This window comes from Pan paniscus, chromosome 18, assembly GCF_029289425.2.
Source record: "Pan paniscus chromosome 18, NHGRI_mPanPan1-v2.0_pri, whole genome shotgun sequence".
Taxonomy (NCBI): domain Eukaryota; kingdom Metazoa; phylum Chordata; class Mammalia; order Primates; family Hominidae; genus Pan; species Pan paniscus.
In genome coordinates, this window is record NC_073267.2 from 2,807,081 (window position 1) to 2,831,390 (window position 24,310).

General features: G+C 49.8%; 1 protein-coding gene across 2 annotated transcripts in view; it reads right to left on the reverse strand.

Moving 5' to 3' along the window:
* The window catches only part of ABCA3 (ATP binding cassette subfamily A member 3), a 63,788-nt gene that overhangs the window by 29,517 nt on the left and 9,961 nt on the right, over positions 1 to 24,310 (reverse strand). For both annotated transcript variants that reach the window (XM_034940937.3, XM_055100640.2), the window contains exons 2-11: positions 24,099 to 24,305; positions 22,921 to 23,210; positions 20,833 to 20,912; positions 20,430 to 20,694; positions 18,824 to 18,951; positions 17,943 to 18,108; positions 13,977 to 14,236; positions 12,029 to 12,145; positions 11,664 to 11,784; positions 2,892 to 3,065 (exon numbers count right to left, since the gene is read on the reverse strand). In XM_034940937.3, the coding sequence (XP_034796828.3) occupies positions 2,892 to 3,065; positions 11,664 to 11,784; positions 12,029 to 12,145; positions 13,977 to 14,236; positions 17,943 to 18,108; positions 18,824 to 18,951; positions 20,430 to 20,694; positions 20,833 to 20,886 (1,285 nt within the window). In that variant the 5' untranslated portion in view covers positions 20,887 to 20,912; positions 22,921 to 23,210; positions 24,099 to 24,305. The remainder of the gene's footprint in view (positions 1 to 2,891; positions 3,066 to 11,663; positions 11,785 to 12,028; positions 12,146 to 13,976; positions 14,237 to 17,942; positions 18,109 to 18,823; positions 18,952 to 20,429; positions 20,695 to 20,832; positions 20,913 to 22,920; positions 23,211 to 24,098; positions 24,306 to 24,310) is intronic.

Sequence of the window (24,310 nt, forward strand, 5' to 3'; positions counted from 1 at the left end):
GTGCTGAGATTACAGGCGTGAGCCACCGCGCCCCACCAATTTTTGTATTTTTAGTAGAGACAGGGTTTCGCCATGTTGGCCAGGTGGGTCTTGAACTCCTGACCTCGAGTAATCCACCCGTCCTGGCCTCCCAAAGTGCTGGGATTACAGGTGTGAGCCACCCCATCCAGCCTAGTATAACTATTTTTTTACATTTTAATTTTGTAGTGATGGGGGTCTTGCTATGTTGCCCAGGCTGGTCTCAAACTCCAGCCTCAAGCCTTCCTCCTGCCTCGGCCATAAGTCTTTTTTAATCACAGAAATATTTCAAACACATGTAAAGCTCTCTTTAATGGAGCTCGTGTTTCTCATCATCTCTCTGGTTTGCCAACATTGCAGTCCTGACAGTGCTGGGGATCTGTGTGTCCAAACACCCTCTGTTCGGCCGAGGACCCTGATGGAAATAATGCTCTCCAGCTTTGGTGAATTTGCACTTTCAAACAACCAGAGATTTGTCTGTTTTAACAACACTCACTCTAGCTGGGCGTGGTGGCTCACATCTGTAATCCCAGCACTTTGGGAGGCTGACACAGGAGGATTGCTTGAGGCCAGGAGTTTGAGACCAGCCTAGGCAACATAGACAAATTAGCCGGGTGTGCTGGCACGTGCCTGTAGTCCAGCTACTCAGGAGGCTGAGGTGGGAGGATCACTTGAGCCTGGGAGGTCGAGGCTACAGTGAGCTATTATCGTGCTACTGCACTCCAGCCTGGGCAATGCAGTAAGACCCTATCTCCAAAAAAAAATTGTTAAAAAGAAAGCAAAAGAACAAAGTTTACATTTTATCAACACACGAGTAAACATGGAAACACAGATATGTAAAAGCTAAAGTGTCAGAAGACACTGCCGACTGCAGAGAACCGTTCTAATGAAAGACAAAGCAATGCTGGACACTCCCACCTCCTTCCACAGACCTCTGCAGACCTTGGCAAGCTGCAGCTAGGAACTGCATGGTGCCATGGCTTGACTGGGCCCCCCAAATTCATGTGTTGGAGACTTGACCCCCAATGCAGCAATGTTGGGAGGAGGCCTAACTGGAGGGGCTCAGACCAGGTTTGGTGCCCACAGCAGGCTTTGCAGAATGAGAGCCCACAGGCCAAAGGTCGACCAAGGAAGTGTTTTACTCAATTTAATTTCATAAAAATTAAGAAAAAAAGTGGGCGGCTCACACCTGTAATCCCAGCACTTTGGGAGGCCGAGGCGGGCGGATCACAAGGTCAGAAGATCGAGACCATCCTAGCTAACACAGTGAAACCCCGTCTCTACTAAAAATACAAAAAATTAGCTGGGCACGGTGGCGGGCGCCTGTAGTCCCAGCTACTTGGGAGGCTGAGGCAGGAAAATGGCATGAACCCAGGAGGCGGAGCTTGCAGTGAGCCGAGATTGCGCCACTGCCCTCCAGCCTGGGCGAAAGAGTGAGAGACTCCGTCTCAAAAAAAAAAAAAAAAAATGAAAAGAAAAAAAGTGAGTCGTGATGGTGCCACTGCACTCCAGGCTGGGTGACACAGCGAGACCCTGTCTCAAAAAACAAAAAAGAAAAGAAAAAAAATGCTGTCATTTATCACTTGTTTCTCTCTTAGGCGTCTCTGCTGCCATCACCAATCAATACAGGAGGCACTGGGAAGATGCTAATTCTACCCTTTACCAAGAGCAGTGGTTGATGAAAAGTCCTCGAAACCCAGCCAGCCTCAGTGGCTCACTCCTGTAATCCTAGCACTTTCGGAGGCCGAGGGCAGATCACTTTAGGTCAGGAGTTCAAGACCAGCCTGGCCAACATGGCAAAACCCCCTCTCTACTAAAAATACAAAAAAATTAGACGGGCATAGCGGTGCATGCCTGTGATCCCAGGTACTCGGGAGGCTGAGGTGGGATGATCACTTGAGCCCAGAGGCAGAGGTTGAGATGAGCCAAGATCGCACCACTGCACTCAAACCGGGGAAACAGAACGAGACTCTTGTCTCAAAAAAAAAAAAAAAAGTCCTCAAAACCCTAGACTTTGAGATCTCTGATGTAATAATTTTATTTTATTTTTTTGAGACGGAGTCTTGTCGCCCAGGCTGGAGTGCAGCGGCGCAATCTCGGCTCACTGCAAGCTCCGCCTCCTGGGTTGACGCCATTCTCCTGCCTCAGCCTCTCGAGTTGCTGGGACTACAGGCGCCTGCCACCACGCCCGGCTAATTTTTTGTGTTTTTAGTAGAGACAGGGTTTCACCTTGTTAGCCAGGATGGTCTCGATCTCCTGACCTCGTGATCCACCGGTCTCAGCCTCCCAAAGTGCTGGGATTATAGGCGTGAGCCACCACGCCCAGCCTCTCTGATGTAATAATTTTGAATGTCTCAGGAAGCTGGAAGAGGCCAGATGTGGTGGCTCACGCCTGTAATCCTGGCTATTCAGGAGGCTGAGGCAGGAGGATTGCTTGAGGTCAAAAGTTTGAGACCAGGCTGGGCAACGCAGTGAGACCCCATCTCTATAAAATATTTAAAATAAAAAAAAATGAAAACTGAAAGAGGCTCAGGTCACCGACTTAGATCCCACCATCAGTCAGATGCGTATGTGGTGCCAACACTGCTGGATGCTCCAACCCTCTTGTCCTCCGAGCTTTGGGCTTCTTCAGCCCACTGCCCTGTGGCTCCCATCACCTCCTGCTGTGCCGTGGAGCTGGGCTTCCCTCGCCCGGGGCCGTGTCCAGCTATCCAGCCCACACTCAGCGCTGTATGCGGATGCTGCTGGCTTCAGTGGTCCCAACTGCCTGCTAACCATCCTAGGTGGAGCCTTGCTGCTGGCGGCTCTTGTGGTTGGGTGCTCTCAAAGGTTACTGATTCGGAAAGAACAGGCTGGACAAGGCAAACACTCACCTTTCGCCTCAAATTTCCCAATGAGCTGGGCTCCCATTGCCATGGCGACGTTAGACAGGAGGCAGGAGCAGAGCTTCTGGCTCAGAGTCATCCAGTTGTACCGAGGGGCCACGAAGAAGTAGGGGATGTAGGTGAAGAAGTAGAGGAAGCCTCCGAAGGCTGCTGCCATGTTGGCTGCAGGTGTTGGAAGACCCGAGGGGCGTGAGCGTCAGTGCCCTCAAAAGGGGCTTGGGCTCCCCGAGGTACAGGGAACCCCCTACTCCTGGGGCCGAGCCACCCAACCTGCTCCTGGCACTTGCCATCTACACGAGACACAAGCTCCAGCAGGGGGGGACACCAGGTGTGGCCGGCAGCCTCTTCTCCAAGTGAATGGTGCCCCCATCCCAGGGACCCCCACACCAACACCTCCAGCCCCTCCTCCACCTCCCATCCAGCTGCCTCCCTGACACTGCACACCTCACGTGGCTGATCCCAAACCCCTGATTCCCGCCTAAGCCCCACTTCTTTTTTTTTTTGAGAAGGAGTCTCGCTCTGTCGCCCAGGCTGGAGTGCAGTGGCACGATCTCGGCTCACTACAAGCTCCGCCTCCCGGGTTCACGCCATTCTCCTACCTCAGCCTCCCGAGTAGCTGGGACTACAGGTGCCCGCCACCTCGCCCGGCTAATTTTTTGTATTTTTTAGTAGAGATAGGGTTTCACCGTGTTAGCCAGGATGGTCTCGATCTCCTGACCTCGTGATCCCCCGGCCTTGGCCTTCCAAAGTGCTGGGATTACAGGCGTGAGCCACCGTGCCCAGCCTGCCTAAGCCCCACTTCTGCCTGGGTTGCCTGATCTCTCTCATTCGTTCATTCATGCATTCGTCAGATACGCACTGAGCACCTACTCTGTTCTAAGCACCGGGAGGCAGCCCCACACAAAACAGAGAAAATCCCTCCCCTCCCACGCCTGGAATATAGCGGGGAGACAGAGAGCAAGGTGTGCTGGATGGAGACACATGCTGGATGCAGCAAGGAGGCGCAGGATGGGAGAAGAGGCTCCCGACGGCCGGGAAGGCTTCGAGGAGGTGACATGTGAGAAGGAGCCGGAAGAGGTGAGAGAGTGGATTACGGAGAGTGGAGAGATGGGCATGTTTTCTGTCCACGCCAGCAGTGCTCGAACTGTTTGGTTTTCTTTTCTTTTTTTCCTTTTGAGATCGAGTCCCCCTCTGTCACCTAGGCTGGAGTACAGTGGTGCCATCATGGCTCACTGCAGCCTCCACCTCCCGGGCCCAAGAAGTCCTCCCACCTCCAGCTAGGGAGAGCAGCTGGGACCACAGGCACGCAGTACCATGCCTAGCTAATTTTTAAATGTTTTTGTAGAGATGGGTTTCCCTATTTTGTCAGGGATAGTCTAAAGCTCCTAGGCTCAAGGGATCCTCCCGCCTTGGCCTCCCAAAGTGTTGGGATTACAGGTCTGAGTCACCGTGCCCAGCCATCAAAATCTTTGGTCTTAAGACCCTTTTCTATCCTTAAAAATTATTAACGAAACCAAAGGGCTTTTTAAATGTGGGTTATATATATATATATCCATATTTATTCTGTGAGAAATTAATACTAAGAACATTTAAAAATTCTGTTAAATTTAAGAATAACAGTAACAAATCCACTACAAGTTAACATACATTTATGAAAAAAACCCCGGCTGGGTGTGGTGGCTCATGCCTGTAATCCCAGCACTTTGGGAGGCTGAGGTGGGCAGATCACAAGGTCAAGAGATCAAGACCATCATGGCCAACATGGTGAAACCCCGTCTCTACTAAAAATACAAAAATTAGCTGGGCATGGGTGGTGATGCGCGCCTGTAGTCGCAGCTACTCAGGAGGCTGAGGCAGGAGCATCGCTTGAACCCGGGAGGCGGAGGTTGCAGTGAGCCGAGATAGGGTCACTGCACTCCATCCTAGCGACAGAGTGAGACTCTGTCTCAAAACAAACAAACAAACAAACAAACAAACAAACAAAACACCCACACACACACTTTCCACAATTTATTGAGAAGAGCAGCAGTGGTTTTTCCAACTTTTTTTTCTTTCTTTTTTTTTTTTTCTGAGACAGGGTCTCATACTATCGCCCAGGATGGAGTGCAGTGGTGTGATTTCAGCTCACTGCAACCTCTGCCTCCCGGGCTCAAGCGATTCTCCCAACTCAGCCTCCTGAGTAGCTCGGACTACAGGTATGCACCACCGGGCCAGGCTAATGTTTTTTGTATTTTTAAGTAAAGACAGGTTTTTGTCATGTTGCCCAGGCTGGGCTTGAACTCCTGGGCACAAGCAATCTGCACATCTTGGCCTCCCAAAGTGCTGGGATTAGAGATGTGAGTCACTGTGACCAGCTGATTTTTTTTTTTTCTTTATTGGTCTTTTTCCCCACCTCTGGTGCTTCAGTCAGGAACGATGTTTCACATTTTTGTAAACCTCCATAATGTCTGACTTAGCAGATTATAGCTCGGTCCTCATATCTGCCTATTTACCCTTTTCTTTCTTTTCTTTTTTTTTTTTTTTTTTTGAGATGGAGTCTCGCTCTGTCACCAGGCTGGAGTGCAGTGGCACGACCTTGGCTCACTGAAACCTCTACCTCCTGGGTTCGAGCAATTCTCCTGCCTCAGCCTCCCGAGTCACTGGGACTACAGGCGAGCGCCACCACACCCAGCTAATTTTTGTATTTTTAGTAGAGACGGGGTTTCACCATGTTGGCCAGGGTGGTCTCGATCTCTTGACCTCGTGATCCGCCTGCCTCGGCCTCCCAAAGTGCTGGAATTACAGACGTGAGCCACCGCGCCCAGCCCTATTTACCCTTTTACGTTGTTTGGTTGATGTATATAAAGAAAATCTGCCTTCCCACAGATATATAGTTGGAAAAGTAAAGGGTATTGTAATGGTTTTTACAGATATCTGTGGATATTCTTCTTTGATACTATACCATGCAAGAGCCACTGAACAAGCAGTAATTTCGGAAAGGTTAGTTGCCATGAAGTAACCAACGAACTTTTTGCGCTCTGTTACATTAACATCCACTGGTTTATCCTGCAGTTTGGATTTTTTTTTTTAATTTTTGGAGAGAGAGTCTCGCTCTGTCGCCCAGGCTGGAGTGCAGTGGCACGATCTTGGCTCAATGCAACCTCCGACTCCCAGGTTCAAGCAATTCCCTGCCTCAGCCTACTGAGTAGATGGGATTACAGGCATCCACCACCATGCCCGACTAATTTTTGTATTTTTAATAGAGACGGGGTTTCACCATCTTGGCCAGGCTGCTCTTGAACTCCTGACCTCGTGATCCACCCACCTCGGCCTCCCAAAGTGCTGGGATTACAGGCGTGAGCCACTGTGCCCAGCCTAATTTTTTGTATTTTTAATAGAGACAGGGTTTCACCATGTTGTCCAGGCTGGTCTTGAACTCCTGAGTTCAGGCAATCCGCCCACCTCAGTCTCCCAAAATGCTGGGATTACAGGCATGAGCCACTGCGCCTGGCTACACTTTGGATTTTTACTCTTGTATGATTTTATAACATGATGCATTAGTTCGTTTGGAAAATACTGCTTTTTGAGTTACACAAATGTTCCAAACGCTGGCATATTTTATCATACAATATTAAAAAAATTACATTTGTTAATGTTATCACTGGCTCCATGAAAAGTTAAGTACTAGGAAGTCACAGATTTGAGTTTGCAAAATTCTATTTTTTGCCTGAAAGCTTGAACTGCAGTATTGATGTCAGAAACTACCAGTTGTTTTCCTTAAAAAGACAGGCTCCTACTGGAGAAAATGCCTACCAAACACCCGAGGGGGAGTAACTATAGTCTAGTGGTTGCTCCTTCAAGCAAAAATGGTGCCCCATGGAAAAAGTGGCTAGTTTTGCTGACAACTCAAGCAACTGTACATGTACTTTTCCTCAAGATAATCCATGGTTCAGTACAAGTACTTTATGTGTACATCCCATTTCGTCACACAGAATACTAAACGAAGTATATTTGAGAGTCGAGATTTAATAAAGTTTTTTTTTTTTACTGCTTTGTCAAGGACATTCATGAGTGAAATTGGCATTTTTTTTCTTTTTTTTTTTTTTGAGATGAAGTTTCACTCTTGTTGCCCAGGCTGGAGTGCAATGGCACAGTCTCGGCCCACTGCAACCTCCGCCTCCCGGGTTCAAGTGATTCTCCTGCCTCAGCCTCCCGAGTAGCTGGGATTACAGGTGCCCACGACCACGCCCAGCAAATTTTTTTTGTATTTTTAGTAGAGACGGGGTTTCACCATGTTGGCCAGGCTGGTCTCGAACTCCTGACCTCAGGTGATCTGCCCGCCTCGGCCTCCCAAAGTGCTAGGATTACAGGCATGAGCCACCATGCCCGGCCGAAATTGCATTTTTTTTTTTTTTCAGCCTGAGCAACATGGTGAAACCCTAGCTCTACAAAAACTACAAAAATTAGCTGGGCATGGTGTTGTACACCTGTGGCCCCAGCTGCTTGGGAGGGAGGCTGAAGTGGGAGGATCACTTGAGCCCTGGGAGACAGTTGCAGTGAGTCGAGATCACGCCACTGCACTCCAGCCTGGGCAACAGAACGAGACCATGCCTCAAAACAAAAAAAATTTAAAAAATAAGCTGGCATTGTTTGTTTGTTTGCTTGTCGTGAGTATGTGGCAGTGGAGAACACAGTGATAAGTATGGCTTGGTGTCTTGATTTATGCTTAGGGTCTGGTGGTTTTGCTCATCATTGTTTTTGCACTGTCACTACAAATGTCAGCATGGTGGAAAAGGCAAGCAGCATCTGGGTGTCACTATAAAACCATCTGGGGCCAGGTGTGGTAGCTCACGCCTATAATCCCAGCACTTTGGGAGGCTGAGGCTGGTGGATCACCTGAGGTCAGGAGTTCAAGACCAGCCTGGCCAACATGGTGAAACCCCGTTTCTACTAAAAATACAAAATTAGCTGGGCATGCTGGCTTGCACCTGTAGTCCCAGCTACTCAGAGGCTGAGGCAGGAGAATTGCTTGAACCCAGGCAGCAGAGTTTGCAGTGAGCCAAGATTGTGCCACTACACTCCAGCCTAGGCGACAGAGTAAGACTCTGTCACAAAAAAAAAAAAAAAAAAGAAGACAGGGGGTTGTAAAAGTATAGTTAAAAAAAAAAAAGAAATTAAGAGGCCAGGCGTGGTGGCTCATGCCTGTAATCCCAGCACTCTGGGGGACGGAGGTGGGAGGATCACTTGAGGTCAGGAGTTTGAGACCAGCCTGGACAACATGGCAAAACCCGGTTTCTACAAAAATAGCCGAGTATGGTGGCGGGCGCCTGTAATCCCAGCTACTTGGGAGGCTGAGGCAGGAGAATCACTTGAATCCGGGAGGCGGAGGTTGCAGTGAGCCAATTGTGCCACTACACTTAGCCTGGGCAACAGAGCGAGATTCCATCTCAAAAAAAAAAAAGTAATTAAGAGACGTGAAAGACTGAGAGATACCCCCTCACACCCATTAGGATGGCGACTATAAAAAACAATCAATCAGAAAACAACAGGTGTTCACGAGGATGCAGGAGACTGGCAACCTGTGCGCTGCTGGTGGGAATGCGCAGTGGTGCAGACACTGCGGGAAAGACAGTCTGACAGTCTCTCTCAAAAGCTAAACATGGAATTGCCATAGGATTCAGCAACTTCACTTCTGGGTGTATGCCCAAAGAATGAAAAGCAGGGACCCATGTCCAGCACAGCACACTCATGACAGCCACAACACAGGGACACCCAAGAGTCTGTCGATGGATGAACAAGTAAACAAAATGTGGCCCATCTACATTATGGAATATCATCTAGCCTTGAAAAGGAGGGGAATTCAGGCTACAATACAGATGAACTTTGGGGATGCTATGCTCAGTGAAATAAGCCAGGCACAGCATATAAACACTGTACTATTCCTCTTACATGAAGTCCCCAGGGTCATCAAACTCATAGGGACAGGAAGTAGGATGCTGGTTTCCAGGGAACGGGGGTGGGGGAGTCAGTGTTTCACAGGGACTGAGTTTCAGTCGGGAAACATGAAAACCATTCTGGAGGTGGACATGGGGGTGGGTGCACAACGATGTGAATGCTTAAAGTGGCCACAATGGTAATTTTTTTTTTTTTTGAGACCAAGTTTCACTCTTGTTGCCCAGGCTGGAGTGCAGTGGCGTGATCACGGCTCACTGCAACCTCTGCCTCCTGGGTTCAAGCGATTCTCCTGCCTCAGCCTCCCAAGAAGCTGGGATTACAGGCATGTGCCACCACACCTGGCTAATTTTGTATTTTTAGTAGAGACAGGGTTTCTCCATGTTAGTCAGGCTGGTTTCAAACTCCCAACCTCAGATGATCTGCCAGCCTTGGCCTCCCAAAGTGGGATTACAGGCATGAGCCATAGTGCCCGCTCCTTTTTTTTTTTTTGAGACGGAGTCTTGCTCTGTTGCCAGGCTGGAGTGCAGTGGCACAATCTTGGCTCACTGCAACCTCCGCCTCCTGGGTTCAAGCGATTCTCCTGCCTCAGCCTCCCGAGTAGCTGGGACTACAGGCACCCGCCACCACGCCCGGCTAATTTTTGTATTTTTTTTTTTAGTAGAGACGAGGTTTCACTGTGTTGGCAAGGATGGTCTCGATCTCCTGACCTCATGATCCGCCCGCCTCGGCCTCCCAAATTGCTGGGATTACAGGCGTCAGCCATGGTGCCCGGTCATAAATTGTTGTATGTATTTTACACACGCACACACACACACACACAGCAAAGTCTGATGAGATATTACGCGAAATCTCATTGAAATTCTAACCAAAGACACATGAGCCCTCAGATCGAAATGTTCATAAAGAAAAATCACACCTAGACTTTTGGCAGACTCCCACTAACAATGAGTATCAGATGGCAATAAGGTAATATTATAAAATTGCCAAGGAAGAATACCTATCTGTGGAGAATTTCACAGGCAGCTAAAATACTATACAGGAGTGAGGGCAAAATACAGACACCTTTGGACATACAAAGTCGAAAGCACTGACCACTTACCAATGCCCACTAGAAGAACTACTCAAAGATGGGCTTCAACACAGAGAAGAGTGACTCTAAAAAGCCAGGTACACGAAAATCACGTGCACATCAGATATGTTGGCAAAGCACAGGAATGTCACATAGGAAGTAACTGCTGATGATTTTTTTTCTTTTTTTGAGACAGGGTCCCTCTCATTATCCAGGCTGGAATGCAGTGGTACAAACTCAGCTCACTGCAACATCCGCCACCTGGGCTTAAGCAATGCTCCCACCTCAGCCTCCCAAGTAGCTAGGACCACAGGGGCATGCCACCACACCTGGCTAATTTTTAAACTTTTTTTTTTTTTTTTTGTAGAGACAGGGTCTTGCCATGTTGCCTAGGCTGGTCTTAAACTCCTGGGCTCAAGTGATCCTCCTGCCTTGGCCTCCTAAAGTGCTAGGATTACAGGTGTGAGCTACCATGCCTGGTCACTTAGGTTTTCTTTAATAATAAAACAAACTAGACAACAACAAAAGTTAGGAGGTCAGGCATGGTGGCTCACACCTGTAATCCCAATGCTTTGGGAGGCTGAGGTAGGAGGATCACTTGAGATCAGGAGTTCAAGACCAGTCTGGGAAACATGGTGAGGAAAAAAAAAAAAAAAAAGCTAGGTGTGGTGGCAGGTAACGGTCGTGTGAGCTACTCACAAGGCTGAGGCTGGAAGATAGCTTTGAGCCCAGCAGTTCAAGACTGCAGTGAGCTGTGTCTGTGCCATTGCACTCCAGCCTGGGCAACAGAACAAGAGGCAGTCTCAAAAGAAAAAAAAAAAGAAAAGAAAAAAAGAAAAGATAAGAAAAAAAAGGCCAAGTGCAGTGGCTCACACCTGTAATCCCAGCACTTTGGGAAGCCAAGGAGTATGGATCGCTTGAGGTCAGGATTTCAAGACCAGCCTGGACAACATGGGAAAACCCCGTCTCTACTAAAAATGCAAAAAAAAAAAAAAAAAAAAAATTAGCCAGGCATGGTGGCACACGCCTGTAATCCCAGCTACTCAGGAGGCTGAGGCACAAGAATCACTTGAATCCCAGAGGCAGAGACTGCAGTGAGCCAAGATCGCACTAATGCACTCCAGACTGAGCAACAGAGCAAGACTGCTCGAAAAAAAAACCAAAAAACTGGGAACCTCTAAAAGTACTTAGAGTGGTGGTGAGGTTGGAGTTTTACCTGGGAGGAGCCTGGGCATACTGAATAACTTCACTTTTTGGAATTTTAGAGGTAAGTAATCAAGTGAAACATTAAAGGTAATCACTAAAAAAAGAGAAACACAACTTATAGCCTCTGAACCATCCGAGGTAAAAGGCACTACAGAAGGCCAACAGAAGGCAGGAAAGGAAAACAAAGAAGCAAAAGAGAATGATAACAAAGTGACACACAAAATCCAGACAGGAAAAATGATCTTCAACGTAACTGTCACCGCAAGGCTCTGCACATGGCCGGGCTCACTGTCCTCACTTCTGGCTCGCCTTCCCTTTGGGCTGCTGGACAGCACTCGGCATGGCCAGCCACACACCTGCCTTCTCTGAATTCTCCTTCTCCCTAAATTACGCTGACTTTCCTCCTCCCAGTCCAACCTTCCCCTGGTCAGCTCCTCCCTGGGCAGCTCCACCAGGCCACTCTCCCTTCCGATCACAGCCTCTGGGTTATTTCCATGCAGATGGCCCTTGGCCCCTTGGCAACCCCACTCTGCCCCATGACTGGGGCTCACCTTTGCTGAAGAAGGTGCTGACCATGAAGCTGAAGGAGATGGTAGAGATGGCGAAGCACAGCAGGAAGGTGAGCACCAGGGACGGGTCGCTGCGGGACAGCACGGCTACGTTTGGCTTCACCTGCAGGGCACAGGCAGGAGTCGGGCGTGGTGGGCCGGCAAAGGTGGACCAGGCGGACTCCTGACCATCCCTGGTCACAGGGATGCGGCTCCACCAAGAGGAGTGGGACATCGACAGCTCCTCTCCCCCATGAGGGACAGATTCTCTCTGAAGTCTCTGACCACAAAGTTCTTCCCAAGAGGGCCCTCCTGGGGTGCCCTGGCTCTCCCCGTCCTCACCAGAGCCCCACCGACGCCATGCTCACCTTGACACAGAAGAGCAAGGTCATGAAGGAGGCGGCGATGAGGAGGAAGAGGAAGAACAAGAGGAACCAGGCACTCCAGTGCAGCCAGCTGCTGAGCCCCATCATGCGCATGTACTCCTGGGGAGAGAAGCCATCACGCTGCTGGGGGCCCGTCACTGCCCGCCAGGATGGCATGTGCCAGGCTGGACGGCAGCAGGCCTGAGTCCGACTGTCCCAGCAGCCCTGCATTCGACAGGGTCTTACTATGTCGGCCAGGCTCATCTTGCTCAAACTCCTGGGCTCAAGTGATCTGCCTGCCTCAGCCTCCCAAAGTGCTGGGATTACAGGCATAAGCCACTGCACCCGGCCAGCCCTCCATTCTGTAGAGCGATTCCACACTCCCAGTGCATGCTCCCCAGTCTTTCTTGGTACTTGAGATCGTCCCCCGAAGCTATGCAGTGCAGCTCGGATCCTACTTCAGGCGGCAGGAGCCCAGCCCTTCTGGGGGTGGGCCGAAAGACCCTGCCAGTTCCCAACCACGTCAACACCAGCCTCCATGGCTGTGAGACGTGACCACAGATCAGACCATAGCTGTGGATGCCATAGCCATTCATTCCCTCAACCTCCTCTACTCTGAAAGGAGGGGCCCAGAACCTCTGCAGTGAAGGACGAGGCGCAGTGATGGGTCGGCTCTGACCACACCTTCCTTCCTCACCTGCCCCACCAAGGAGTCAGGCGTGGTGATGAGGAAACCCAGTTCCTTCACTGACCAAAAGCGCCTGGGGAGTCCTAAGGCAGCCACACTGACCAATACGGCAGCCAGCAGCCAGGTGTGGCCGTCTCAACTGAAGTTAATTAAAAATAAAGTTAAAAATTCAGCTCCTCATTTCTTTTTCTTTCTTTCTTTTTTTTTTCTTTAGATGGAGTCTTGCTCTGCTGCCCAGGCTGGAGTGCAGTGGTGCGATCTTGGCTCACTGCAACCTCCACCTCCCGGGTTCAGGCAATTCTCGTGCCTCAGCCTCCCAAGCAGCTGGGATTAGGTGCACGCTACCACGCCTGGCTAATTTTTGTATTTTTAGTAGAGACACGGTTTCACCATGCTGTCCAGGCTGGTCTTGAACTCCTCACCTCAAGTGATCTGCCCACCTCGACCTCCCAAGGTGCTGGGATTACAGGTGTGAGCCAGTGCCCAGGGCTAGCCCGTTCTTATGCATAATTTCTGACCTACAGAACAGCGGGAAGAGGAGCACAATGGTCTCTCACATTCCCACCACTTAGGTTCAGTAACCGTTTCACGTTTTGCCCTATTTGTTTGATCTGTGTATCTGCATATGTGCACACTTTTTTTTTTTCAGGATCATTTTATAGCCCACTGCTGACTCCCTCAATGCTGCATAGTTTTATGAGTTATTTATGGCACCAAGCAGATGAACAACTGGGCAGCCTCAAAACGAGCCCCTAGCCAGGTGTTACAGCTCATGCCTGTAATCCCGGCACTGTGGGAGAATGAGATGGGAGGCTGAGATGGGAGAATTTCTTGAGGCCAAGAGTTTGAGACCAGCCTCGGCAATATAGAAAGACCTCCGGCCGGGCACGGTGGCTCACGCCTGTAATCCCAGCACTTCTGGAGGCCGAGGCGGGCGGGTCACAAGGTCAGGAGATCGAGACCATCCTGGCTAACACGGTGAAACCACGTCTCTACTAAAAATACAAAAAATTAGCTGGGTGTGGTGGCAGGCACCTATAGTCCCAGCTACTCGGGAGGCTGAGGCAGGAGAATGGCGTGAACCCGGGAGGCAGAGCTTGCAGTGAGCCGAGATCGCACCACTGCACTCCAGCCTGGGCGACAGAGTGAGACTCCAACTCAAAAAAAAAAAAAAAAAAAATACTAAAACACCAAGCCTTTGGACATGGCCTCCCCAGGACAGCGCGGTTTCTAGAGCGTTGGGGAGCCAAAGCGGGCAGTCACCTTCAGCCTCCTTTCCTTCTCCTGCACGACAGCACGGGCAATGGTGAGCGCGGTGTAGGTGAAGCTGAGCAGCAGCAGCAGGGGGAGCTGGTACTGGATGGCCACGAGGAAGGGGTCTGCGATGAATGGCGGGTACGGGAACCTCTTGATGGTCACCGTCAGTCTCTGGAACAGCTGGCGTGTGGCGGCATCGGCATGGTACTCCATGATGGCCCGGTCCACGGCATGCTGCACGGCCAGGAAGCCTTCCCGGATGTACCCTGGGTGCAGGAGCAGAGGATGGCCCAGCCACCTCGAGGAGCTGCTCTCGAGGGCAGAGGGCCATGTGCATGGGGTCCATGGGGGAAGAGATGCTTGGGGCAACAGAGTGACTTCAGCTCAGGACCCCCGTGGCCGCTCAGTGGTCCCACAGGAGAAGGAAGGAAACGCACCACACACTGACAGCAAATGAGAAGAGTGATGTGATTGTCACTTCCACTTTGTAACTAACACAACACACAAAAAAAATCACACACATGATCACTTTTTTTTTTTTTGAGACGGAATCTCACTCTGTCACCCAGGCTGGAGTGCAGTGGCACGATCTTGGCTCACTGCAACCTCCACCTCCCAGGTTCAAGCGATTCTCTTGCCTCAGCCTCCCGAGTAGCTGGGACTACAGGTGCACACCACCACGCCCAGCTAATTTTTTGTATTTTTAGTAGAGACGGGGTTTCACTGTGTTAGCCAGGATGGTTTGGATCTCCTGACCTCATGATCCACCCACCTTGGCCTCCCAAAGTGCTGGGATTACAGGCGTGAGCCACTGCACCTGGCCTTTTTTTTTTTTTTTTTTTTTGAGACAGTCTTGCTCTCTCACTCCAGCTGGAGTGCAGTGGCGCGATCTCGGCTCACTGCAACGTCTGCCTCCTGGGTTCAAGCAATTCTCCTGCCTCAGCCTCCCGAGTAGCTGGGATTACAGGTGCACACCACCACGCCCAGCTAATTTTTTTGTGTGTGTGTGTTTTTAGTAGAGACAGGGTTTCACTATGTTGGCCAGGCTGGTCCCGAACTCCTGACCTCAGGTGATCTGCCTGCCTCAGCCTCCCAATGCTGGGATGACAGGTGTGAGCCACTGTGCCCAGCCTGAGGGCTGAATTCTCATCAGGCATATTAGTGGGTCTAAGGCATGGATATCTGGAGGCAAAACTGAGGCTAGAATTGACCAGTCCCTGTGCCATGCCAGTCTCACACACGTTATATCTCCTAGGGCTTTACTAGGAGATAGTTTTTCCAGCCAACTTTTCTTCCCCCTCAGGTTCTCTGTCTGTCTTGCTGAGGACTAACCGACTATTCTTAATAACAAAACTTTTTTTTTCTAGCAAAAGATATTTACTCTGTGTCATTTGCCACAAAGGTTTTCCCCAGTCTGCTATGTGCTTTTTTTTTTTTTTTTTTTAAACCACCATTAGGCCTTTTCGTGTCTGGCAAATTTCCAGTTTGTACATGCTGAAATCTGTCAGTCTTTTCCTTTGAGATTGGTTTTCTCTTGCTTCCAAGCTTAGGGAATTGTTCCCCCAAAACAGGAGGGAGCTGAGGAGCTCCTGCCCGGGCCCCAGTCTCAGCAGCCAGTGTCCCCTCCTGTAGTCCCCTGCTGCAGGCAGCAAGCATCATGTGTGACAGCTGGACATAGCTTCTCCTGAGCTCCAGGCTGGGTGACCTGTCAAGGGCATCGCTCTGAGGCCTCACACACCCCACACCAGGTCTTGTTCATCTTAGTTCCTTTTCTAGATGTAAAATCTTGCCCTAGAGCATTAGCCTGGTGGCAGCCCTGGCACCAGTAAGGGACATCGCTAAGCGCTGGCTGCATGCATGCTGTCTCCTGCCTGCCTGGCGCTTGTGTCTCAGAGTCATGCCTCATGGAGGGATGGGACGTTGCTGTGACTTCCATGGCAAACTTCCATGAGTTCTGTCTCCTGCCAGACCTGTGAAATACGACGTTCTCCAGAACACCCTGGACTTCCACCCAGAACCTGCAGTGGGGTCTTTCTTGGCCTGACAGCTAAGCCTAGTCCTGGGTCCGAGTCACTTCTTGGCTGTCCCTAGCTCAGTTCCAAGACAAGACCATGCTTCAGAGGAGGCACACGTACCAACCACCTGCCCAGGTCCACACGAAGACACACACTGATGGGGCATCAGAGTAACCAAGATCTGGCTTCCATGAACACCACACTGATTCCGTCAAACCATGGATCAGGTGCACAAGGACCACGGAGCTAAAAATGCCAGTAAGTCTGTACACAGAAAAGGCCCGGCAGAAAAGGAAAATGTAAACCAAGCCCCAAGGACTCAAACGGGAGCTTTTAAAAGCTGACGTACAGCTGGGTGTGGTGGCTGACGCCTGTAATCCCAGAACTTTGGGAAGCCGAGGTGGGTGGATCATGAGGTCAAGAGATCGAGACCATCCTGGCCAACGTGGTGAAACCCCGTCTCTACTAAAAATACAAAAATTAGCTGGGCATGGTGGTGTGCGCCTGTAATCCCAGCTACTTGGGAGGTTGAGGCAGGAGAATCGCTTGAACCTGGGACACAGAGGTTGCAGTGAGCCGAGGTCGCGCCACTGCACTCCAGCTTGGCGACAGAGCAAGATTCTGTCTGAAAAAAAAAAAAAAAAAAAAAAAAGCTGAAATACGAATGTTTCATTCAAGAGCACATCGTTCAGGATATAGAGAAAAGGCCTTTGCTATCTTCAAGGATTATTTTAGTCTTTCAGAAACCAGTTATACTGGATGTTTTACTTTTCCTATAAACAAGAGTAAATGTTCCTGAAAAGTATTTCTTTCCTTTTTTTTTTTAATTATACTTTAAGTTTTAGGGTACGTGTGCACAATGTGAAGGTTAGTTACATAGGTATACATGTGCCATGCTGGTGTGCTGCACCCATTAACTCATCATTTAACATTAGGTATATCTCCTAATGCTATCCCTCCCCCCGCCCCCCTACCCCACAACAGGCCCCAGTGTGTGATGTTCCCCTTCCTGTGCTGGGAAAACTGGCTAGCCATATGTAGAAAGCTGAAACCAGATCCCTTCCATACACCTTATACAAAAATTAATTCGAGATGGATTAAAGACTTCAATGTTAGGCCTGAAACCATAAAAACCCTAGAAGAAAACCTATGCATTACCATTCAGGACATAGGCATGGGCAAGGACTTCATGACTAAAACACCAAAAGCAATGGCAACAAAAGCCAAAATTGACAAATGGGATCTAATTAAACTCAAGAGCTTCTGCACAGCAAAGGAAACTACCATCAGAGTTAACAGGGAACCTACAGAATGGGAGAAAATTTTTGCAATCTACTCATCTGACAAAGGGCTAATACCCAGAATCTACAATGAACTCAAATGAATTTACAAGAAAAAAACAAACAACCCCATCAAAAAGTGGGCAAAGGATATGAACAAACACTTCTCAAAAGAAGACATTTATGCAGCCAAAAGACACATGAAAAAATGCTCATCATCACTGGCCATCAGAGAAATGCAGATCAAAACCACAGTGAGATACCATCTCACACCAGTTAGAATGGCGATCATTAAAAAGTCAGGAAACAACAGGTGCTGGAGAGGATGTGGAGAAATAGGAACACTTTTACACTGTCGGTGGGACTGTAAACTAGTTCAACCATTGTGGAAGTCAGTGTGGCGATTCCTCAGGGATCTAGAACTAGAAATACCATTTGACCCAGCAATCCCATTACTGGGTGTATACCCAAAGGATTATAAATCATGCTGCTATAAAGACACATGCACACGTATGTTTATTGCGGCACTATTCACAATAGCAAAGACTTGGAACCAAGCCAAATGTCCTGAAAAGTATTTCTTCAAGAAATACTTTTGCAAAGTGGGGCTGCCCCCATATGACTGTCACTAGTCAACAGCCCGGGCTGGTAACACGAACCCTAACCGAGCTTCTCACCAGGTTCTCCGCCATCAGGGGATGTAGGTTCCCTTGGTCCTGGGTTTGGGAAAAGCGGGAAAAGGGAAGTAGTGTGCCAGCCTTCTGTCTCTTTCAGGAAAAAGGAGTCTGTTTGGGTCCACATGTAATTTCTCCGTGTGTAACTGAACCGTAGGTGATATTTCACCTGTGGAAACAAAGAGAAAACCAGCTGTTCCGAGAGATCCAGACAGAGGGGCAAACAACAGGGTGGAGTGGGAGAGCGCTTGGGGGGCTGTCACAGCCGAGAACTCACCACTCCCCCGCCTCTGAGTATCTCCAACGGGCCCCGGAATGTCACACTGAGTGGTCCCTGTCCCAGCAGGAGCAGGGAGCCACACAGGGGCCCCTTTTGGGGGGTGGTTCTTGGCCATTCCTAATTCCAATGTGAAGTGCCACCGAGTGTTCAGGATCCCTGGAGGGCCGCCAACCACAATGCTAGATGGACTTGATGGCTTCCTAATTTTAATGCCATCAGGCAAGCAAAAACCTCACTTTCTTTCTTTCTGCCAGATCATATTTAAGTCCTAAATACCTACTACTTTCCTTATCTATCTTATTAGACTCTGTCCTGGAGACCAGTAATATCTTTCATAAAATGAGGGAACAGAAAGGAGCTTGGGGCGGCCACAGGCAGGTGCATTTTCTAACCTGTTCTGCCCCGTGGGTTAAAATGTCACCAAGGTCCCCTTGGCGGGGACTGTGATGATACTATCAGACCCAAAGGAGTGACTGCTATTGACTCGCAGGCAGGCAGAGGTTTAAGGGAAAGCAGTGCCTTTTACAGGTTGAACTAGTGACGCGGGAGGAAGCGGAGGCCTTGCTGATGGGCTGTGACTGCTCGGCCCGGCCACACGTCTCACCGCCAGCGGCAGGGGCTCCTTGCTGTGGTTGAAAGGGTGCTCGAAGACCACGGCTGCCAGCACGCTGGACGAGCGGTTGTCGTACCTAATGTAGTCCTCAAAGTCCTTCTCGGAGGGAAAGCCGCGCACTGCGGAGAGAGAGCACGGGAGCTGTGGTTGCCCAATCGGCCCTCCTGCTTGAAAAATCTGGGTGGTTCAGGTCACTGGCAGATGAAAGACGGCAAATCCTCTAGGGCTTTGTAAACCCTTCCTGAGACTCAAGGCAGCTTTCATCTTTGGCAGAGAGACAGGCTGCCATCAAGGAGGGCAGAATGGCAGGGTCAGAGCCCCAGGCAGTGAGTTCTCCTGGTGCGGGTTTTTTGGAGCAGAGCTGGAGGCTCCGGGCAGCGCCTGCAGCAAGGCCCAGGGGAGCAAACCCACCACCCACCCTGCAGTGGGCTCTGCAGCCCGGGGTGGCTTCTCTTTCTCAAAACCAGAATGGTGTGTTTTTAGAAATGGAGTGGATGCTAACTCAGAGTGTCTCAAACGCTTTTTCTATCATCTGGACACTCCTTAACAATTCAGAAAGGGTTTTACTGTCGTCATTTTGTGAGGGACCAAGGCACTTCCTCTGAGTATTTGCTACAAGGAATTAAAGCCCGGGAGGTAAATGCCCAAATGAGGAGGGGAAAATGGAGGACAGCTTTCATCCCAACAGCAAGGGTTTAGGAACGGTGAGCAGCACTCACAGTGGGAGTTCCCTTCTCAGGCTTTCTCGTCACTGTTTTCAGCGCTGCCCACCCAAAACCACGTCCCAGAAAAGGTTCTTGGCACCACACGGTCAAACTGTGCCCTGCCCTTGTCACAGAAGGGCTTTCCCTGGCTCAAGTCCACCCAGGCATCCCTGTAAAGTCCTGTCCACCCTACTGACCATCAGATGCAGTTCCAGGGCCTGGTACTGCTAAGGCTGCTGCACCTGCTGCTCCCCGGGGTCCTCACAGCTCTGCACAGGTGGGCGGCCAGCCCTGGTCCCATTGTATAATCACGCATGGCCACAGAGAAGCTGGGGGATTCCTTGGGTGGCTCAGCCGCCGAGAAGAGATTTGATGCTAGATGGGCTTGATGGCTTCCTAGTCTTAGTGCCATCAGGCAAGCAAAAACCTCACTTTCTTTTTTCCCTTTTTCTGCCAGGTCGTATTTAAGTCCCAAATATCTGCTACTTTCCTTATGTATCTTATTGGACTCTGTTCACAGAGGCCTGGAGACCAGTAATGTCTTTCATAAAATGAGGGAACAGAAAGGAGCCTGGGGCAACTGCAGGCAGGTGCATTTTCTAACCTGTTTTGCCCCATGGGTTAAAATGTCACCAGGGTCCCTTTGGTGGGGACTGTGATGGTGCTATTGGACCCAAAGGAGAGACTGCTATTTACTCGCAGGCAGGCAGAGGTTTAAGGAACAGCAGTGCCTTTTACAGTTTGAAGTAGTGATGCGGGAAGAAGCAGAGGCCAAGTCTGCACAGGGTGAACTCCTCACCCAGCTGCTTCGCACATCCTGGGCTCGACCCCTGCCTGCCCAGCCGCGTGGAGGCACCACTAGGCCTGGCACCGAGAGCCCCGGCATGTCTCACCTCGCATGTTGATCACAAGTGCCCTGCGCACTGTCTCAGTGACGGTCTTGGCAGCGTCACTGTGAGAAGGGATGTAGGCGAGCTCCCAGGTGTCTCCTGGCGGAGGGAAGGTGAAGAACAGAGGCAGCTCCTGGATGGACTGGCCCGGGTAGATGGTGGCATTGGGCACATTTTCCGACTGAATCTTCAAGCGGAGCCAGATGAGGATCCCAGAAAACAGCAATGGCAGGAAGAGTTCCAGGACCGTCACCAGGACCTTCCGCTTCTGGAAGAGATACAATAGGGCACGGTGATGGGCTGCAAGGCAGAAGCAGGGGCATGCAGACAGCCCTTCCCTCAAGGGCATCCCCAGGAGCCTCTGGGCTAGGCACGCAGCTGACCTCCCTCCAGGGTCTGGACGCACCTGCAGGGTGTAGTTCTTCCAGAGGAGGAGCGCCAGCTGCCTGAGCACAGCCATCGTCTTGCTGAAAGGGACGCCCAGTGCTAGTTACAGACCAAAGACAGAGAGTGTGGGTGCGCAATAGAAACATGCAGAGTGGGGATTTGGGGAAAAGCCATGGACCCTTTTTCCTCCATGTCTCTCACCTTCTTTTGTGCCACTTTAACTCCAAACACCCCTGGAGGGAAGGGTACAAGGCCTGTGCCATGCCCACCCTCAATCCTCTACCCTGCACATCCAAAGAGCATAGTCTTTTTGGCCAGGCGCAGTGGCTCATGCCTGTAATCTCAACACTTTGGGAGGCCGAGGCAGGTGGATCACTTGAAATCAGGAGTTCGAGACAAGCCTGGCCAACATGGTGAAACCCCGTCTCTACTGAAAATACAAAAATTAGCCAGGCGTGGTGGCAGGCGCCTGTAATCCCAGCTACTCGAGAGGCTGAGGCAGGAGAATCGCTTGAACCCGGGAGGCGGGGGTTGCAGTGAGCCAAGATCGTGCCACTGCCCTCCAGCCTGGGGGCAACAGAGTAAGACTCTGCAACAAACAAACAAACACCAAAAAAACCCAAAGAGCATAGTCTTTTTGGAGCCCAACTTGTTCCTTGGTGAATGTAAGATCAATGACATGCTTTTTATGTGCACTGTGACTTCTGCAGCAGTTTTTAAAATTTTTTTTGTTTCTTTTGAGACAGGGTCCTGCTCTGTTGCCCAGGCTGGAGTGCCGTGGTGCGATCACAGCTCACTGCAGCCTCAACCTCCTGGGCTCGTGATCCTCCCACCTCAGCCTCCCGAGTAGGTGGAACTACAGGTGCATGCCACCACACCCGGCTAACGTTTTTAATTTTTAGTAGAGACCAAGTCTTGCTCTATTTCCCAGGCTGGTCTCGAACTCCTGGCCTCAAGCAATCCTCCAGCTTCATCCTTGTAGTGCTATTTACCATTTGATAAACGCTATTAGGATGTTCTTGGTGGTTAATATGGATTTGCTATTTATTACCAAAATATTCAGGCTTATGGAATTCCACTTACTGACTGACCAGCTTTATTCTTAACCAACACTGAACCCATAAAAGAAAACTGAACATACTGTCCTTGGTGATTTCTAAGGCTTGGAGAGAGCTGTGCAGGGAAGGGGAAAGGAGGGGCTTGGAATTCGGGCCCCCATTGGCCTTGCTGCCCTGGAGCAGGCCCGGGTAGGCAGACATGCTGGTGGGGCCATCAGTCACACCCTCTCCTTCGCCCTAAAGACCGGCTTTTCCTGTTGTTATTACAGGTACTGGCATCAGAGCCTCGCAGCAAAAAGACTAGCCATTTTCTTTTTCTTTTTTCTGTTTTTTTTGGAAACAGAGTCTTGCTCTGTCACCCAGGCTGGAGTGCAGTGGCGTGATCTTGGCTCACTGGACCTCCGCCTCCTGGTTTCAAGCGATTCCCCTACCCCAGCCTCCTGAGTAACTGGAATTAGAGGCGCCTGCCATCACGCCTGACTCATTTTTATATTTTTAGTAGAGATGGGGTTTCACCATGTTGGCCAGGCTGGTCTTGAACTCCTGACCTCAAATGATCCGCCCGCCTCAGCCTCCCAAAGTGCTGGGATTATAGGCGTGAGCCACTGTGCCCAGCTGCCATTTTCATCTTTACCATCTGTCCAACGAAAATTCATCCAAAAAATAATCTATCCTATATTATATAGGAACATGATATTTAAATCTGGCACATATAATGGGGAAAAAAATCTGCCAAAAGATGATCAAATACAGGTGATAGCAGAAGTGAGAGCTTAGATCTGTAAAGGTATTCCCTCAATTTAGCTAAAATCTGTCTTACTAAATTTCAAATATCAGAAACAGAGGCTGGGTGTGGTGGCTCATGCTTGTAAACCCAGCACTTTGGGAGGCCGAGGCAGGAGGATCCCTTAAGCCCAGGAGTTCGAGACCAGCCTGGGCAACATAGCAAGACCCTATCTCTATACAAATAAAGTAAAAAAAAGGAACACAGACACTGAACGCAGAGTTAAGTTCATCTCATGAACTTAAAGAGTTCATGAGCTGCTAACCTGCTAGAGAAGTAGGTGGTCTGAATAAGTTCAAGTAGGCGCTGCAACTCGCAGGAAATAGGAGAAACGTGCTCTGAAAACTGAGTGTAAAAAGGGCGTGGCTGCTCCGTCCTGGAGAGGCAGGGAAGGCGATGGAGGAGGGGCAGTCTAGAGAGCCCCTGGTGCTGGTCCACTCGCTACAACTGCAGGCAGAGGAGTCCTTCCAGCTCAGCGTCCTTCATGTGCGGAAAAGCCTCCTTGACTCACAGTGGAAGAGTTTCAGGTTCAGTTGCTCAGCTCCACACTCATGGCTGATCCAAACCCAACATCATCCATCAGCCAGGTTAAGATGCACGGGATAGAAAGGCAAACAATTAGCGAGTCATTCCTAGATCACCATGAGCTAGCGCCCCCCGACAATGACCCGGGAGACTCCAGCGCACGGGGAAGGGTTTTTTTTTTTTTTAAATGACCCATTTTACTTTTGGTTTGGTTTCAGTCCGTTGAAAATCATTTATATCAAGGCTCTTTTTAAATTAAAACTCTTGCTTTTTTTATTTTTTAAGATGTGGCTGTTGATATCTAACAATATTCAAAATTTATGCTTTAAAGGGTAGTCAATAAATATTTACATGAAATACAACTGCAAACAGTTAAAAATTAATTTAAAATATGACTTTTAATGAATCATATTGTTAAAAAGTGAAGAAATTAAAGCTAAAATAGTATGAAGTGCTATTAAGGGGCAACTTAATAAATTATCCCAATTCTTTTAAAATTAATAAGGTAGAAGACCTGTCTCAAAGTCAGTTGCTGATGATGAATAAACAGCAGTGACTTAAAGATACACATTAAGGCCTGTGGTTTATAAAAGGTTTCTAGAAGTGGTTTAGGCAAAAAGAAGAGGCCGGTGCCTCCATTTGGGGCCATCATCCCGGGGAAGCACACTCCAGATGGGCGTGGGGTTGGCTGAGATGAACGTTCTGCCTCTACCAAGTGAGGAATATAAAACCGTCACAGTTCAAAGAAGTCTTCTGGTTAGAGGAACAGACAACTTCCCTTACTGGAAGTCTGGCCAAGAAAGGAAAGATCCCCATGCTTAATCTTGTCCTCTCCAGTCCCAGGGCTGGGAGAGAAGGTCAGAAAGATAGACCACCCACCTTCCCACACAGGCTGCAGGGCAGTACCAGGGAACTCACCTGGGTCCCAGAAGAGGCTCCGCACAGCAGGTCTCCCTTCAGGACTACTGGGGAACTGGCCAGGAGGTGGCGGCTCCACACAGAGGGCTCCGGGGTGGGGCCTGAGAGCCTCTGGAGTGGGGCAGGGCAACCCTGAGGTTTGGGAACACCGTGGCCTCGCAGGACATCAGGAGGTGCCCAGGGCTCACAGGCATGACTCTCCAGCACCTTTG